Source organism: Cibotium barometz, chromosome 17 (assembly GCF_041138505.1).
Source record: "Cibotium barometz isolate CiBa-2024 chromosome 17, ASM4113850v1, whole genome shotgun sequence".
Classification (NCBI taxonomy): Eukaryota; Viridiplantae; Streptophyta; class Polypodiopsida; order Cyatheales; family Cibotiaceae; genus Cibotium; species Cibotium barometz.
The window spans coordinates 43,368,150-43,387,752 of NC_141062.1; the positions used below are offsets into that span (position 1 = coordinate 43,368,150).

The 19,603-nt window shown below is 47.1% G+C and overlaps 1 protein-coding gene across 22 annotated transcripts; it reads right to left on the bottom strand.

Moving 5' to 3' along the window:
* Positions 1-405: 405 nt before the first annotated feature.
* LOC147630032 (pentatricopeptide repeat-containing protein At1g06140, mitochondrial-like) lies at positions 406-19,152 on the bottom strand. 22 transcript variants are annotated; one of them, XM_086811638.1, is made up of 7 exons: positions 18,979-19,152; positions 16,270-18,895; positions 15,891-16,190; positions 15,588-15,766; positions 2,382-2,435; positions 1,859-1,907; positions 406-1,764 (listed from the first exon to the last, which is right to left on the bottom strand). In XM_086811638.1, the coding sequence occupies exon 2, from the start codon at positions 18,561-18,563 to the stop codon at positions 16,551-16,553; it is 2,013 nt and encodes a 670-aa protein (XP_086667764.1). In that variant the 5' UTR covers positions 18,564-18,895; positions 18,979-19,152; the 3' UTR covers positions 406-1,764; positions 1,859-1,907; positions 2,382-2,435; positions 15,588-15,766; positions 15,891-16,190; positions 16,270-16,550. The 22 variants fall into 22 exon arrangements, with proteins under 22 accessions (XP_086667764.1, XP_086667762.1, XP_086667755.1 ...); XM_086811636.1 differs by having other exon boundaries at positions 1,846-1,907; XM_086811629.1 differs by adding an exon at positions 2,001-2,091 and having other exon boundaries at positions 406-1,907.
* Positions 19,153-19,603: the final 451 nt, after the last annotated feature.

Genomic DNA, 19,603 nt, shown 5'->3' on the forward strand with positions numbered 1-19,603 from the left:
AATTTTAAATTCTCTCCATTGTGTATCTATTGCATTGTCTATTGTGCTTTGTCTTGCTATCTCATTCCGCTATGCCATATTCTTATACCATCTCCTCCAAGTCCCAACTCGGTCCTCACAAATCAATCCCGCACACATCCAGGTGATAATTTGAGGACCAATGAGGTCGAGGCTAGTATTGTATTGGGAAGCAGTTGCTGGCCCAAGGGCCATAAAATCTGATGACTCTAGCAGTTGTCTAGGCCACTGCAGAGAAGAGCTCGGACTAAGTCGAGCAAAAATGTTCAAAGACAAATCCAAACATGGATATCCAAATTTTCCATAGTTATAAGCGTTTTGGCTTCACATAGCTTTAGGCATTTCAGCCACATAAAACATAGATATTTTGAGAAAGAATTTGAATCATTGTAAATTGGCATAGTCCATAAAAGGCCGTATAAGATCCAATACATATCCCATCCAAGAAAACATTTGTGTATCCAAGAGCAAAGGTGCTCCTCCATAAACTTAGGACATATCTAAAGTTACAAAATCCAAGAAAAACTAACCCACACTACTACTTGTATGAGCATAAAAGGGTTACTCACAAAAGTTTGATAAGCAAAGTCAAAAGCAAATATCCACTGAAATAATATTTGCTACAAATACTTTGCTTTGCTTTGCCAAGTCAGGAGGGACCCAATTATGAGTCATTGCGTGCAGAGGAAGAGAGCTGAGAAGGGAGAGCCCCCAGGAGCAACTACAGATGGAGCCTTTGAAAGGCACATGGATGAAGTATAAATACACTCTCGTGTGATGTGTGGAGAGATACCAAGCAGAGGAATGTGTATAACATTCTTCTGTCTTCGTATAAGGGCACATATGTTTTTGTGTGCCATTGATGCATCAGTAACACTCACACTCACATCCCCTAGGAACAGATCTGCTCGGGTCCAGCCCACTCCTTTAGATAGCTCCCTCTCTGTCCACTCCAGGGAGGACGGCAGTTTATCCTCAACATTGCTCGGATTGGTTGACCCCCTTAGCAGACTCCCCTCAGCCTCGGTGGCTGGCAAACTTCTCGTGGCTGTTGGGGTCTTTTATATTGAAGGGGATCTCATGCCTCTTCGCCTTTGAGTTAGGCAGCCATGGCTGTCTCCATCACACGGACCCCATTGCAGCTCTCCAAAACAGCAAGATTTGTGTTGAATGCTGTAAACTGGATGGGTTATTGCAATATGGTTGCCAACTCATGAAAACAATGACCACAGTGAATGCTCCATATGCGGTTGTAAGTATGCTCCAACTAATTCTCAGAAAAGAGAGGACAGGACCCATTGCTTTACTTGGACATGAGAAATCCAGCTTAGGGTGTACTAAATATCCGACTCATGACAGGAAATAACCCCGAAGCTGAGAGCTCAATGACTGGGGAAAAGAGGTGATGACCGCAGTCCATGCCACTTTGTGTGTCATCATTGCCATTTGTGTATTGGATCCTCAAACTATGTCGACCTCAACTAATCCATAGAATTTTTTTATTGCACCATCAGTGTCGCCCTAAGGGGGGGACAACTTTCAGCTTGTGGGCCCACAGCAAGGTCGTCTGAGGTGGATTGAACATTTGCTTGTGTTGCTCCATAACTTGAGATCTCAATTATGCAACTAAGATTTGGGTTATGTTATTTCCCTGCTCAACCATGAACTAAGGTTATTCCATGTACCCATGCACTTGCACAGGTGTATGCTTGATTCCATGTAACAAACACAGTAGCGTTGATGCACCTGCATGAAACCATCAAGCATATAAACCCTTCTGGAAAAGGAAGCAGAGAGCTTTGTATGTTTGAATATAAAGAAAAATACAAGATCATCCAACCACACGTTTGAAGCACTGCTAAAAGCAAATGGAATTACTCTCATACTCTCTGCATTCAAACAAGAGCATTGGTTAGCTGCAATAATCAACAATGTTGAGGTACAACAGGATGCCGCAGTCAACATACCAATAGAAAGTTCACCTTATTTCCCAAATTTAATAAAAACAAGTGCATTCTTGACTCCAAAACAAAGCTTCAAATCATCAGCTCCATCATGCATAGACTATGTGCTCTGACATTCCCTCTCACGACATCAGTGCAGGTTCATGCATGAAGACAACAGGAGACAAATCTTAATAAAATGAGTTTCTATCACTTCCCCAGAGGTGAAGATCAAACACTAAAGAAAAAATACACACAAAAAATACGCATGTGTGCGTGCACATAACAAAATCTTAAAATCAATGGAGGAGTATGAACCTTAGCTGTACGCCCATAAGAGCATTTAGGAGCCAAATGCATTTCCTTTGTTTACCAATTACAATCAGCTATGAAAGTAAGGTGAGGTGAAAAAAGTCATACCAAAGCCTCACTCAAGCCTGCCTCATCTTTTTCAGCAATCGTTTCTGGTACCCACTGCACAAACAAGCAAAATAAATGTACATTACCATGGTAAATTTTGAAGTCATAACCGTGCAAAAAAGGGGAGCGCAAAAAAAACTATCAACCCCTTTCTCGTCTGTGTGCTAAGTGTGCTCTCAACTGTCTATGGTAAATATGAATTCATTTGAAGCTCATGTGAGTGCTTGGAATTGAGGTTTGGGATGTAAAGATTCTAGAGCACAAAGTTTATGACCATGGCTTCCTCTAGGTGGGTATTCAACTCAAAGGCTCAGACAAGCTAGTGGAACAAGTTTATGTTTGGAACTTTGTCTGCTGGACAGCATTAGCGCTTTCTTTAATCAATTTGATCCTAAGTCCTGCAGCACAGCTTGGCTCTTGTGGGTGATAACTTAAGCTATTGAGCAGCCTGGTCTCACGAAGTTCTCTGGACATGCATCATTACATTTCGTAATAATTTATAGAAGCAATCCATGATGTGTTACGACTAACATATCAGCAACCCTCTCCTTGATGAATCCTTTGATGCAGCATGGCTCGAAGACAGAAATTTGAGCCCTTTGATCCACTGGGCAACTTCTGGAAGACCAATAGTTCACAGCCCACTAATCCAGGGAAAGGGAACTATTGAGCTACAAAGAAAAGCACGCCGTGCATTAAACTTAAAAGTACACAGACCATTATTACAAGAGAAACTGATTATTAAATTGCCACAGAAAGGGGTATACTGTGTGTGACACTCAGGCCCAAAAGGGCCACTGGAGGGGACAGCAAACAGGCCCAAATTAGGGCCCAAAAAGGCCCTCCATAAGGGCCCAAGAAGGCCCTCCATAAGGGCCCAAGAAAGCTCTCCATAAGGGCCCAAGAAGGCCCTCCATAAAGGCCAAAGAAGGCCCTCACTAAAAGGCCTCACAAAGGCCTAAAAAGGCTTTTTTACCAGGTCGGCCAGGCTGGCCGACACGGCCAGCCGACCGGTCTTGTGGGGGGGCCAGTGCTACATAAAGCACTCAGCGCTGCCCCTCCTTGGGATCCACACCATCCAGCAGCACGGCACCCTGCCCCCACAGCATTCAGCATCCCCAGCAGCGCCCTGCTTCACCATCGACAGCAGCCGCCCTGCTCATTCCATTCAGAGATCCAATATCCGGCATTCACCATCCAGCATCGCGCTCTGCCCCTGCTTCACCAGCTCTGCGCAGCGCTCTGCCCCTGTACCACCATCGACAGCAGTAAGATCCAGCAGCGCCCTGCTTCCCCTGTGCCCAGTCAGCACGCAGCAGCCCCCTCCATCGATCAGGCCCTGCTCAGCACCCATTCAGCAGCAGCCCTGTGTTCGCAGCCCTCTACACCACTCAGAGTGCCACCGCAGTCCCCAACGCGAGCCTTCGTCCTCGACCGTGCTCTTGCTCCGACTTCACCCTTGCTTCATCGCCGGTCTACTTCCCCAGGGTCGCTTCATTAGTGCCTCACACAGAGGCCCTCTTGTACTCGATTACATTCACCATTTTACATATATTCATTCATCCATTTCATGCTATGTTGATTTGCTCTGATCTCTCGCACATCAGGTTCTTTCGTCGTTTTGCCCTCACATGGTATCAGAGCTATCATGAGCAAAGGGAACAAAGACCTTGAGAGCACACAGCATGGATCAACTACCCGCGATTCCAGAGGACCAGCCTTTGTTACCAGAAGTTGATTCTCCTTACTCAGATCGAGACCACACGGAGGAAGGGACTTCCTACTCATTGGAGAGCCCCATTCGAGGTCTCACATTGGGAGTGGACCAGCCTGTCGACACCTACTCACCTTCTCTACCTTTGAAATCACGACATCTCTCTCCGAGCTTACCAGACTTCGCTTCTAGAGGGGGATATACGCCTACAGCCAGTGTGCCAATACTGGACCCCGGTATCCAGCCTAATCTGGAGACCCCTACTGCACAGTCTAGCCGACAACCTGGACTTCAATTTGGGTCATTCTTTCAGGGAGGAGAGGTACCAACATGGTCATCCGGAGATCCATCGCCATCAACTCGACCAGAGACCGTGTCAGGTTTGTATGTACCATTGAGTGCTTATGTGCCTAACACTACCTGGGTGTCCACCACAACAACACAAGTTCAACATATTGTACCAACTACTGCCCTCGATCCTTGGAGAGATGTGAACCCGAATAGAGGAGGGTCTAGGAGCAGCATACGCTCTCAAGCTATTGGTGTACAATTATGTAACATTGTTTGTGAAGAAACAATACTTTTTCCAGCCCTAAAAAGGAACTTTCTGGATATTTTATATTTTATATTTTATATTTTTGGGGGTTTTTGTCTTGGCTGCTGGCCTACACCTTTATGGTGACCGACCAGCACCCCCCCTTCACTATATATAGCATTGCCTATACCTCATCATTCATGTACCACTTCATCGCCATATCAGGTACCATCTGGCCGCCTTCAGCAAGGGCTCACTTCAGCGTTTTCCTCTGCTGGTCCAGGGCGCCTTCTGCAGGGCTCACACCATCCGTGCTTACCTTCAGCATATCTTGTGCGTTTTGGCACAGCCCTTGGGACAGCAGCCCACTCTGCTACACATCGGGACAGCAGCCCTCTCTACTACTTCGGGATGGCAGCCCTCTCTGCTTTAGGTACGCAGCACCCGTGTCATTAGAGACTGCACCACCATAATCGTCATCGACGTTACCTTTTTCCGCTGCCACTATCACCTCGGAGTGCTTTGCCTCACATCGACACGAGCCTTCGTCCATCAACCGTGCTTCAACTCCGACGTCTTCTCTGCTTTAGCACTAGTCTTCTTTCTGCTCAGAGTCACCTCTCATATGAGGGGGCTCTTGTACATATTTGCACTCACCCTTTTATATATATTCACTCACATATTTCATGCTGTGTGGTTTTACTCTAATCTCTCGTATATCTGGTCCTTCCGTCCTTTTGCCCTCACATGGTGTGTTCAAGATCATACTTTGGCAGACAATCAACCCATGCACATCACCTCATCCACCACCTTTGCCATCACGATCGCCCTCTCTGACTTTATCAAATTTTGATTCCAAAGGGGGATACATTCCTTCTACTATTGTGTTTGTGTGGGACCCTGGCATACTTCATCTTCTCTCATGGTCCCCTTTATGGCTTGAGAGGGGGTGTGAAGAAACAACGCTTTTTCCAACCCTAAAAAGGGACTTTCTAGATATTTTATATTTTATATTTTTGGGGTTTTTTGTTTTGGCTGCTGGCCTACACCTTTATGGTGGCCGACCAACACCCCCCCTTCACTATATAAATCACTGCCTATACCTCATCATTCGTGTACCACTTCATCGCCATATCAGGTACCATCTGGCCACCTTCAGCAAGGGCTCACTTCAGCGTTTTCCTTTGCTGGTCCAGGCTGCCTTCTGCACGGCTCACATCAGCCTTACATCAGGCTGTTTCTTGGCACTTACATCAGGCCTTCTTCTGCTCCACATCTGCGTTTTACTTCAGCATATGTCAGCGCCTACATCAGAGCATACATCAGCATTTATACATCAGCTTACATCAGTGCTTTGCTGCAGCATACATCAACGCTATACATCAGCCCACATCTGCGCTTCCATCAGGCTTACGTCAGGGTTTATATCAACATTTATCTCAGCCTTCATCAACGCATACATCAAGGCTCACATCCGTGCTTACCTTCAGCATATCTTGTGTGTTTTGGCACAGCCCTTGGGACAGCAGCCCTCTCTGCTACACATCAGGACGGCAGCCCTCTCGGCTACACATCAGGTCGGCAACCCTCTCTCTACTACTTCGGGACGGCAGCCCTCTCTCCTTCAGGTACGCAACACCCGTGTCATCAGAGACTACACCACCATCATCGTTATCAACGTTACCTTTTTCCACTGCCACTATCACCTTGGAGTGCTTCGCCTCACATCGACATGAGCCTTCGTCATCGACCGTGCTTCAGCTCCGACGTCTTCTCTGCTTCAGCACTGGTCTTCTTTATGCTCAAAGTCACCTCTCATATGAGGACTCTTGTACATATCTGCACTCACCCTTTTATGTAAATTCACTCACATATTTCATGCTGTGTGGTTTTACTCTGATCTCTCATATATCTGGTCCTTTTACCCTCACATTGTTTTCTCTTCTGGTTCACCTTCTATTTTTGCTCCTAATGTGTATTGGAATACTACACTACCTCAAGCACAAAACCTTCCCACCCAATCCATGTTTCTTCAAGCTCGCATTGGCATGCAACCATTACCGACCGCACCTCCACGCGAACCTGCGTATGGGTTTTACCCAGCACAGGCATCTCTCGGCACTATGCCCACCAGCACTGTGTCGGCCGCCTTCTACAAGGCTCACATCAGCCTTACATCAGGCTGTTTCTTGGCGCTTACATCAAGCCTTCTTCTGCTGGACATCTGCGTTTTACTTCAGCATATGTCAGCGCCTACATTAGGGCATACATCAGCGTTTATACATCAGCACTTTGCTTCAGGAATCATCTGCGTTCTGCTGCAGCATACATCAACACTATACATCAGCCCAAATCTGCGCTTACGTCAGGGTTTATATCAGCGTTTATCTCAGCCTTCATCAGTGCATACATCAGGGCTCACATCTTGTGCGTTTTAGCACAGCCCTTGGGACAGCAGCCCTCTCTGCTACATCAGGACAGTAGCCCTCTCTGCTACACATCGGGACAGCAGCCCCCTCTGCTACACATCGGGATGGCAGCGGGACAGCAGCCCTCTTCTACACATCGGGACGGCAGCCCTCTCTGCTTCAGGTACACAGCACCCGTGTCATCAGAGACTGCACCACCATCATCGTCATTGACGTTACCTTTTTCCGCTGCCACTATCACCTCGGAGTGTTTTGCCTCACATCGACGAGAGCCTTCGTCTCATCGACCGTGCTTCAGCTCCAACGTCTTCTCTGCTTCAGCACTGGTCTTCTTTCTGCTCATAGTCACCTCTCATATGAGGGCTCTTGTACATATCTGCACTCACCCTTTTATATATATTCACTCACATATTTCATGTTGTGTGGTTTTACTCTGATCTCTCGTATCTCTAGTCCTTTTGCCCTCTTATTGTTCTCTCTTCTGGTTCACCTTCTATTTCTGCTCCTAATGTGTTTTGGAATACTACACTACCTCAAGCACAAAACCTTCCCACCCAACCCATGTTTCTTCCAGCTAGCGTGGCATGCAACCATTACTGACCGCACCTCCACACGAATTTGCGTATGGGTTTTACCCAACACGGGGATCTCTCAGCACTATGCCCACCAGCACTGTGTCGGCTGCCTTCTGCAGGGCTCACATCAGGCTGTTTCTTGGCGCTTACATCAGGCCTTCTTCTGCTCCACATCTGCGTTTTACTTCAGCATATGTCAGCGCCTACATCAGAGCATACATCAGCGTTTATACATCAACTTACATCAGCGCTTTGCTTCAGCAATCATCTGCGTTTTGCTGTAGCATACATCAGCCCACATCTGCGCTTACATCAGACTTACGTCAGGGTTTATATCAGCGTTTATCTCAGCCTTCATCAACGCATACATCAGGGCTCACATCCGTGCTTACCTTCAGCATATCTTGTGCGTTTTGGCATAGCCCTTGGGACAGCAGCCCTCTCTACTACATCGGGACAGCAGCCCTCTCTGCTACACATCAGGACGGCAACCCTCTCTGCTACTTCAGGACGGCAGCACCCATGTCATCAAAGACCACCACCATCATCGTCATCCACGTTACCTTTTTCCGCTGCCACTATCACCTCGGACTGCTTTGCCTCACATCGACGCGAGCCTTCGTCATCGACCATGCTTTAGCTCCAACGTCTTCTCTGCTTCAGCACTGGTCTTCTTTCTACTCAGAGTCACCTCTCATATGAGGGCTCTTGTACATATCTGCACTCACCCTTTTATATATATTCACTCACATATTTCATCCTGTGTGGTTTTACTCTGATCTCTCGTATATCTAGTCCTTTTGCCCTCACATTGTTTTCTCTTCTGGTTCACCTTCTATTTCTGCTCCTAATGTGTTTTGGAATACTACACTACCTCAAGCACAAAACCTTCCCACCCAACCCATGTTTCTTCCAGCTGGCATTGGCATGCAACCATTACCAACCCATGTTTCTTCCAGCTGGCATTGGCATGCAACCATTACCAACCTCACCTCCACGCGAACCTGCGTATGGGTTTTACCCAACACGGGGATTTCTCGGCACTATGCCCACCAGCACTATGTCGCCACCCAACATTCCGAGGTATCAGGTAGCTTACCAACCCATCACAGGCACTACACCCGTACCAACTTATGTGCCTATCCAAGGACTTGTGCATCAACCAGACATTCCACCTGCGTCAAGTGCCCAGCCTTCTATCCCATCTTATGGAGTATCCTCACTAGGTCCTTCACCTGTGCCGGGTATTCGTGGTTATTCTAGAGTGACACCTAACCCTCTACCCTCCAGATATGGGTACCAGCCATAGTCACAAGGGAACGGCGTTCCAAGCTCTTGGAACGGGGGAACGCGTTCCATAGAGATAGCCGTTCCCATTCTCGTTCCAAAATGGCACCGCAGACCATGTAAGAAATATAAGTGAACTATGTATCATGTAGAACACATTTATGCATTATCATGGCCACTACTGAGATGGTTTGAGGTTCTTTCTTTACTATGCCTCTTTCCAAAGCATTTACAAATATATAAAGTAAATTTATAAACACATTTATGCAATGATGTGGCGTTCCCGATTCCGTTCCCTTTTATTCAAGCTTTTCGTTCCCGTTCCAAACAGTCATCCGTTCCCCAAAACGTTCCCGTTCCCTTGTGACTATGGTACCAGCCATCTTGGACCCCACTATCTCCTTCCCTCCATGTATCTATGGCCAGAAATGCTTTTACAGAAAAGACACGTTTCAATAGGTCTAATTACACCACCTCGGCTAACCTCATGGAATAGGTCTTCACTTCCCAAGGTTCTTGGAACCTAGTGAAGGGACTTGAACCGAAACCCCAACCCTCACTAGCACCTCCTGATGTTATCAGCTATTGGGAAGCTAGGAATGCCACTGCCATAGTGGAGCTCATGGAAGGCCTACTGTTGGAGCTTCATTCGCAGCTCCACTAGTTCTCCTTACGTCTCTGATAGATGGGCACACCTTGCAGAGAGATATGCGGCACACGATCGCACGCGTCACATTGATCTTGAGCATCAAATCCAAGAATTCACTATAAAAGAGGGGGATGACTTGAAAATGAAGGTCGTCAAGTATTGGCGCCTTAACGCGGAGCACGCAACACTGGTGCTTCCAAGTCTGCGGAAGACTAGGTCATCACATTATTGAACAAGTTGCCACCTAGTTTCTTTACTTTTGTCACACAGACCATCAATTTAGAAACTCTGCCTAACCTGTATGAGTGTGAGTGTCAACTCATACACTTCGCCCGGTTGCATAACTAGTTTCACCCCAAGAAGTCATCTTCCTCCTCTACCCAAAAGGGGGCTCTTGTTTCCAATACCACCTCTACCCACAAAGGGCAGCAAGGGAAGGGGAACAGCAACCTAGGAAATCAAGGCAAAACACAAGGCAACAACATTGATCCCAAAAACAATGCCTCGACACCCACTCCCTACTGGCAGTATATTCCTAAAAAGAATAGATATTGCACTCTTGCCAAATGTCTGGACATGTTGATAATGCGTGTGGCATCAAAGCCAAGGAAAACAAAGGTACCAATCCCAACACCAACAGCTCGAATCGCCAAAACCACCAAGGTGGCGGAAATGCCCCAAATTGGTAGTCGAGAGGGGGTAATGCTCCAACACCTACTCTACAAGGTCTCCCACCAAGAAACCAGCAACAAGGCACTCGTACAAATTGTCCTAGGCCTTCTTAGTGGTAAACCACTAGTCAGGTCGCTCAAGGTCCACCCCCCACAGTCAGCATCCTTCGCCACCCTGGAAGGGATGTCTAATTGGTCATCTCTTACACTACAGTCGTCGTCCCTCACAGGACCCCGTTTAAGGCATTTTATGTCGAGAAACCGAGTGTTTCCCATCTCCGTGTCTCTGGGTGTTGTGCTTACACACACACTTCGAATGACACGATAGAGGCAAGCTTGAGCCAAGGAGTGAGTTGCTTATTTTTGTGGGCTACTCTTTTGAATCAAAGGCCTACAAGGTCTTTGATCCAAGAACAAACAAGGTCTTTGTGCGTCGAAACATTGTATTTGATGGGTTGGACTTACTTCGCCTTCCGTTGCCAATATCAAGAATCTCCGACTATGCCGCATGAACCTAATCAGTCGATTCTTACTCCACCACTCACGGACCCTTTACCCCGCTGTACCAACAGACCATGCGGGATTCAAATATGTTTCCCAATGATACCCCCTTGGATGGTCCTCGTCGTCGGTCCACCACGCTCAATCTGTTAGAATTAGTGCATCTCAATGTTATTTGGGCAAACCCTATTTTGGGTATTTTATGTATTTTCTCCTTGTGTGATGAGTCGTGAGCAGGTTGGCTTGTTCCAAAGGCAGTCGGCTAGGTTCACATCTTCACTATATAAGGAGCCTCCCCATTATTCACTTCATCATCCAATCCACTTGCACATAGTTCAACATCCAATTGCTAGCCATTGCCATTGTAAAGCCTTACTGTTGTTATAAAAGGTGATCTTGTCCAACTTTCTCATTCTCCTTTGCACTCTCTCATATGTTTATTGTTTATGCTTCCGCCTGTGCTTTCTCCTTCATGGTATCATACGCTTAGGTCCAGGCTGCTCCAAACCTTGCAAATCTGCCCACTTCTGCTGTGCGTTTTGCCTCCATCACTTCTTCGGCTGCAGATCAGTCCATACAGTTGCTGCGTTTTCAGTACCTTGCTGCGTTTCTGGTCCAGCCCTCTTTTGGTTGCTGTCGGCCAGCCCTACAGGCTGTGTTTTGCTCTTCAAAGGCAGATCTTGAAGTGTTTTGGCTGCGTTTTCTTCTAGAGAGGCAAACGGTGGAGTTGTGGCTGTGTTTTCTGCACCGGCATCAGATTTGGTGAGTTCTCTTGCATGTGGAGTTGCCAAACAAGTGGCTGTACATTTTCTTCTTCCTCCACGAGTCCCTACCCTTCCGGTAGGAGGTTCCCGGTGGATCTTGGACTATTTTGCTGCAGAGCTGAGATTTGTTCTTTGCTGCTGTGGATATGGTTCCCCCCTGTACAAACAAAGATGACAAGCTGAAAGGACCCAACTAGCTCATTGGAAGCTTCAGATGCGGGTCTAGTTTATCCACAAGGGTTTGTGGGACATTGTTCAAGGCACTGAAAGGAAGCCCAAGTGTCCTCAAAACTCTAGGAGGTGGACTCAGGATCAGGAGGCTGAATTTGCTGTGGAATTACAAGACTGGGAGAATCGGGACTCCAAGGCGCATTCTGTGCTTGTGCGGACCATCACCGAGAGGAGGTCTCACCGGCAATGCAAACCCTCACCAGTGCTCATCAGGTATGGTCGAAATTGGAGGATCTCTTTGCACAAGATTCATCGATGAGAGCAGTTACCTTGCAGGGGCAGCTCTACGGTTTGTTATTTCCTGAAGGCAATTCCATGCAGTCTTTTCTCATGAAGGCCAAGGTTATCCATGACCAGTTACTGGCTATGGGTGCTACTTTGTCCTCTTCTCAGCTGGCTGCTCTTATCCTCACCAAGCTTCCTCCGGACTATGATGTTATTTCTCAATCTTTGCGGTGCTAGGTCACATCCACTCAGTTGGATTTTGATGATCTTAGCTCCCTACTTTTGGAGGAGGAATCCGTTCTCATCTCACAAGGTAAGTTGAAGGTGTCAGTCAACAGTTCTGACCAGGCACTTTCATTAATACAAAAGAAAGGTCGGAGTCGCTGCTTCTCTTGCAGAAAAAAGAGGACATCTTTCCAAGGATTGTTTGTCCAAGAAGAAGGACAAGACCAAGGGAAAGGCTTTATCTTAGAGAAAAGGCAAAGACACGACACAGGATAGTGATACAGATTCTAGTACCACTGTCGCCTGCAAGGGAGGAGGCGGCGGCGGAGCCGCCAGCTGAAGAGGAGAAGGTGTAGAGGCCGCCTAGCTGCAGCCGCCTGCTAGGGCCGCCTGCAGAGGAGAGGACAGAAGGAGCAGCCGCCTTTGGAAAGGAAACGCCTGGCTGCAGCCTGCGCCACCTGCAATGTAGAGGGCAGCCTGCTGGAGAACAAGCGCAGCCACCTGCAGAAGGCACAGCCGCTTGCTGTGATACTATGCTCCTGCCTGGCTGCAGGAGCACAGCCGCCTGCTCTGGCCACCTGCAGAGGAGAGGGCAGCCCCACACAGCCTGTAGAGGAGAGTGCAGAGCTGGAGAACAAACGTAGCCGTCTGCTTGTGGAGGTGGAGGTAGCACAGCCTGAGGAGAAGGAGGCGCACAAACGTTTGAGGCTGAGCAGAAGGGTGGTTGCCTCTTTGTAGGAGTTGGAGAGGAACCCGACCAACAGCTGGCCGGCTCCCCACGCTTGCATGGGGGTGGCCAGCTTCAAGGTGTGGTGTGGGTAGGTGGCCATGCACCCACCCCCACACACTTAAGGGGTTAAGTGTGGGGTTTCCCTCCCCACCTTGGCCCACACGTGAGTGCCCATAATGGGTGCCCACTTTTAAATGAATGTGAACTTACCACCTTATAAAATGAAAGGTTAAAAATAAAGCTATTAAACCAACAAGTGCAATACACTTACCACCTGTTCACATGCAACAAAACTCGTCAGAAGACAGAGCAAACTTCACGCCGCTCAGTAAGTGACATGTCAAGCAAGCAAACACAAGAATACAAGTCATGCGAAAATAGTTTCAAACATGCAAAACATGAGTGCATGTGCAAATAGTATCATGGACATATCTCCCGTTCATGGAACAAGTACAAAACATCTGTCGGGCACAAAAATGGCACGACATAAAATATAAATCCTAGTCTTCCTATGGAGTGACAGTCCCATAGGTAAAACACAGTTCCAGGCACGAGCCTCCCTATGGAGTGACAGTCCCATAGGCAAGACACGGCACAAATACTCGCTCTTCCATGGCGTGACAATCCCATGGATAGAACACAGTCCAGGTCATACACGAGTGGCACCAGTCTGGCTCCCGTCCATACGACACCATCTTGCTAACACACGGGTGGCACCAGTCTGGCTCCCGTCCATGTTAAGCAAAAATACTGGCCTCTTCACATGAGACACCGGCCTGGCCTCAAGTGAACGAGACATAAATCTGGAGATGGACCAAATAGTCGGCCAATTGGTGACAGGCTAGTACACAAAACGTTGAGCAACGTGCAGGTAGCCGCCGTTGGAAAACACGTACAAAAAAAAAAGGTACGAAATGATGGCAACGGGTTGTAGGATATTATTATAATCGCGTTGGTAAAAAACATGTTTTATACAACTCGAAACGTTTCGTACGTTTTGGGCTAGTATGAAACGCGTTTCTACGCAACTTTGGCATGGTTACACAGACTCCGATTGGGACGATTATATCGATTCCCGACGCTCACATGGTAGTTATTTGTACTCACTTAGATCTCGCCCTTTCTCTTCGTCTAGCAAGAAGCATGACACCGTCGCAGGTTCTTCAGCTGAGGCCAAGTATCGGGCTCTTTATGACACCACCACTAAGGCTTTGTATCTCTGGCAGCTTCTTGAGGAGATGCGTGTTCCCATGGACACTGCTACTGCCATCTATGTCGACAGTCAGAGTGATTGCCCTCACGGGCAATCCTATTTTTTCTAACCATATCAAGCATGTTGGTGTTCATTTTCACTTTACCAGGGAACATGTTGAGCTTGGTACCGTCAAGCTCTAGTACATTCCTACGGCGGATAACCATGCCAACATTCTTACAAAGTCCGTCAATCGACTTATCCTCCAACGTCCTCACAAGCGGATCGGCATCGGTCCTCCACCATCACCCTCAGCATCTTGAGAGAGGGACCATCCTCACCATTTGTACTGTCTATCATTGTTGTAAAGGGCGCATGAGTAAGTGAAAACCCAATGAGGGCACTGCTCATGTGAAAACCCTATGCATAGCATTTACCATCTTGCATACCCTTTGCATTGCATTTTGTTTTTGTGTGTTTGGGGAGCATGTGTGAACGAAAACCCATACGGGCATGTAAAAACCCTTTGCAGGTGGCATTGATCTAGTACGGGCCCAAACTCAACAGACACTACAAAAGACGAAGAGAAGAACAAATGCTCTACACCCGCAACAACCAAACCTAACTAATGCCAAATACTTCATCATGTTCCTCTTCACCCACTTACCATTTTCATCTTCTCACATGGTCCCCTTTTTGGCCTAAGAGGGGGTGTGTGACAATCAGGCCCAAAAGGGCGGCTGGAGGGGGCAGCAAACTGGCCCAAATTAGGGCCTTAAAAAGGCTTTTTTACCAGGTCGGCCAAGCTGGCCGACAGGGCCAGCAGACCTGGTCTTGTGGGGGGGCCAGTGCTATATAATGCACTCAACGCTGGCCCTCCTTGAGATCCACCCCATCTAGCGGCGCGGCACCCTGCCCCCACAGCATTCAGCATCCCCGGCAGTGCCCTGCTTCACCCCATCGACATCAGGCACTGCAGAAGCAGGGCGCTGTATTGTCGATGGCGGTATAGGGGCAGAGCACCGCGCAGAGCTGGTGACGCAGGGGCAGAGCGGCATCATGAATCACACCTCAGCAGTTGATGCACATGAAAGAAGTCAATATTAAGGACACGAGGTTGTGGTGCTCTCTGATCACAGCCTATTAGCACCTACACTTGTGAAGGCAACTAGCCTTTTGAGCTCTGTGATCAAAGCCCTCCTTTTCAATGCCAGCATCTGCTTGAGGCAGAGCATCATTTTCCAGCAACAGAGTGCACAATCAGGCATTCAAAGTTCAGCCAGCAGAGCAGACCTTTTCTTTCTTTTTCTCCTATAAATAAACCCAAATACTCCACTAAGGGGGCGAAATTTTCTTTTGGGCTCGCAGGAGGAAAAGGAAAAGAAAGGGGGGAGGGGGAGAAAAGTGTTGGACTTTTATTTCAAACACTTTGTCTTGGCCTGACTTGCATCAAGAATGTTACAGCATTAATCACTTACCTGTGCACACAAGACATGAACCCAATTACTATCAAAGCATCTCTGGAAAGCTCCCGATTGACCAAAACACAAAGTACACACCACACCATATCCTGGAGCAGCTCAATCAGCAACTTCAGGGACCTTAAAGCCTTGAAACTGTCATGCAATTTCAATGCAAGGCTGGCAGTGCCAATCACCTGTCAGTATAAGTTCATGTGTCAGGACTGTCTCCCAAACCAACCATCTTCAGTAGAAGGTTGCCTGTATGATCCAATTCTCCCACCTTACAGGATCGAGCGAAGAGAGAACTGTAAGTGTTACCTGTTAGGCTGGAGACCTTGCCGCTTCATTTCAATCTTCATTTGGAATGCTTCTTTGAGGTTTCCAGCCTGAAGAAGCCATTGATGAGGGAAGTGTAGGCAACCACGTCTGGCCATGCACCCTTCCACGGTCATGGTGGAGAAAAACTTAAAGGTATCCATGTGGAGTCAGAGGCCACAGGTGACAGTGCTAAGGGTGAAGGTAAACAGCCAGACTTCAACATGGCCACAAAGGTGGATTCGGGCACATCATGCATGTCTACTAGGAAAAAGAGATGGAGGACATGTGCTAGGGCAACACCTTCAAAACAATAAAAGAAATTTCAAAATTGTTACTTTAGATTGAAAGGGAAGACAAGATTTGGAATTTGGCAACCAACCTCTCTGTTAACCAGTCAGCAATGTCTTTCCCAGCAACATCAACCCCCATCAGGCACAGCAAGTGCCTGAACACTTGACCCTTCAATTTGTCTTTTCACACTTAGCTAGTTTTCTATGTGTGTGTTAGGAGCCCCAAGCCCCAAATGCTAGGCTACCTTCTCAGAATAACACAGGAGAGACTACTCTTTTTCCTCTTCTGCAAAAATGAAAGGTAACCTGATTAGCAGGCCATACAAGTGCCCTCCATCCTACCATACATGGCTGTACTTTCTGCTCAAGCTCATTCAAGCTCTGGCCAGGCTTCCTCCAAGCCCAGCATTACCATTGAGTTTTTCACCTGGGCTGCACATTCCTGCAGCCCGGCATTAGCATAGATGTTTGACAAAGAAACATATGCAGCAGGATGTTCAGGTTGCAAATTCACTGCATGATCAAACACTTGTTTAGCCAGCTCTACATTGCCATGTAAGCGACACGCACTCAGCAAGCACAACCAAAAGGTCAGATCGGCCTGCATTGGCATCATCCCCAACATGTTCTCTACCCCCTTGAAATTCCCAGCACGCCCAAGAAGGTCTATCATACTGCTAAAATGCTTCAAGTCTGGAGTTAAGGAAGCATCTTGGCTAATGAATTTGAAGTATTGGAGACCTTTCACAACGAGGCCGGCATGACTGCAGGCTACAAGCACGGAGGTAAATGTAACCCCATTGGGCTGAACCCCTGATAGTTGCAATTTGTCAAACATGTCCAGGCTAGCTACACAATTTCCTTCTCCTGCATGACCAGCAATGCATGCAGACCACGACACAATATCAGGCATGGGAATTCCATCAAACGTTGCCTCAGCATCCACCATGCTTCCACAACTCCCATACCCATGAATTAGAGTGGATGCCACAGAATGATTCCGATCATACCCAACAGAGACAATATGAAAGTGAATCTGTTTACAAGCTTCCAAACTTCCTGTTTCACTACATGCTTGCAGAATGCAGATCAATGTGATATCATCCAAAGCAACATGCTCCTTTTGCATACGTCTGTACAAATGTAGAGCTTTCTCTCCTAGCCGCTGCTCAACGTATGCTGAGAGCATCGCATTCCATGACACGATACTACGTTGGGACAATACACAAAATGCATCCTCCGCCTCAAAAATGGCCCCACACTTGCCATACATACTCACGAGTGTGGTGCCAACATAGAGATCGGATGCATAGCCCTTCCTGCGGGCATCTGCATGTAATGCCTGCCCAATATCCAAAGACATCACTTTGGTTGATTGCCCCTCCACAACACAAGCTTCTTCCTTCTCTGCAAGAGTGCCACATGCCTGAAGGGAAATCACAAGCACACGGTCATCTGGGATGACACCTTCGGCTTGCATCTGTCGGTACAGTTGTAAAGCCTTCTCCCCTTCACCATGGTCAACATATGCTGTGAGCATCGCAGTCCATGATACAATGTCACGTTGCAACATTTTACCAAACACGCCCTCTGCTTCCACAATGTTCCCAAACTTGGCATACATGTTCACAAGGGCAGTGCCAACAAATGCATCCGATGCAAAGCCCTTCCTCTGGGCAAGGGCATGTAACACCTTGCCCTCTTGAATGTCAGGTATGCTGCCACAAGCTTTGAAGAGGCTGGCAAAGGTATGCTGATTTGGTTCCACGCCTTCCTCTTGCATACAATGATGCAGCATGAGCGCTTCCTGTCCACGGCCGTAGTCTGTGCAAGAAGAGATCATGGCAGTCCAACAGAACACAGTGCGGTGGGGTAATCTACATGAGACATGGCGTGCCTCTTCAATGGCACCACATCTTGCAAGTGTCCCCACCAAGTAGTCACCCAGCAAGCCAGTGGGGTGTGACCTATGTTGGGCAAGATGTGCATAGACTCGTGTGGCATGGATCAGGGACTTATTCTTGATGCATGCTTTGAGGAGGGACATGTAGACGTCAGTGGATGGGGATGTGTGCATGCGAGCGAGGACATCCAGCGCCCTGTCCAACTGTCCCTCCTTGCACAGGGTTTGAAGAAGCTCATTACTGAAACCCTCACTTCTTAATAAAGAAGAAGATAAGTGCTGCACAACCTCCTTATGCTGCTGTTGATGTTGTGGCAGAGTAGCATTATCATCATCATCATCACCGTGACCATCATGGAGGGCTACTGGTCGGGAATGAGAAAACTGATGGTACGACCTCTTGCAAAGTGTAGCTACCTCTTGCAAGTGGTTCAAACAAAGTGTAGCTGCCTCTTGCAAACGATGACGATGAATGTGCATTGATTCACATAACTCTTCTCGATGTGAATGCTCTTCAAGCTTGTGCTGAATCTCTTCAAGCTGTTCCAATCGAGCACAACTACACTCTCAATACGATTCACTTCAAGATGGTAACAAATCTCTCTAGCAAAATCGAGCACATTGACCCTCTTGCCATGGATGATGGCGCCCAGTGCTAAAGTTTCAAGGTTACGATAGCCTTCCAAAGGAGGTATCATTTCTCACTGATGGACAATAGAATCTTTGCAAATTCATTGCCGACTCCAGCCGGATGTCAAGCATCCCCGTTGCCGGGTTGTATCCCTCCTTGATGTGGGGACTCCTGGAATTGCCTGCAAAAGCAAATGTGTTTCAGATTGTGGGGGGTGAAGAAATCAAACCTGCTTCGGTTTCATGCTCTATCTGGAGGGTTCACCTGTACGGCTACAATGACCACCAGCTGATCAGTAGTCCAAGCCATCACCCTGCCTTCCACCCCCGACACTGCTACCACTAGCGCGTTCTCTTTTTGTCTGCAGGTGGACACTGTCATTGGAATGAAAGTGAAGGTGTGCATGTATATATATATATATGTCCACCGTTTTTGTTTGGTGTGCATTAATTTAATGCCACATAATGTAAGTGTGCATTTTTGGCATACCTATTCACTCAAAAAAAAATTAATGCCACATAATGTAAGTGTGCATTTTTGGCATACCTATTCACTCAAAAAAATCGCATTAATTTAAAAAAATATGGCATTGTTTTACTAAGGTTCTTACTTTAGAATTTTTTATTTATTTTTTCACATTTTAAATTCAATGGTTTGCAATAAAAATTTCTCTTTTGCATATCAATACTTAAAAAATTTGGCATATTGACAAAAATTGAAAAGATAGACATTTTTGAAAAGTTATTGCATATATTCATCAAAATTATTGCTTCAGGTATGTATAAGGTTTTTGCTTCGAGTATGTACAACTATTTACATTGCATCGAGCAATTTCTTTCTTCAAAGTCACATGAAAACAGCACCTTTGGTTGTCTTGCAAGCATGGAAC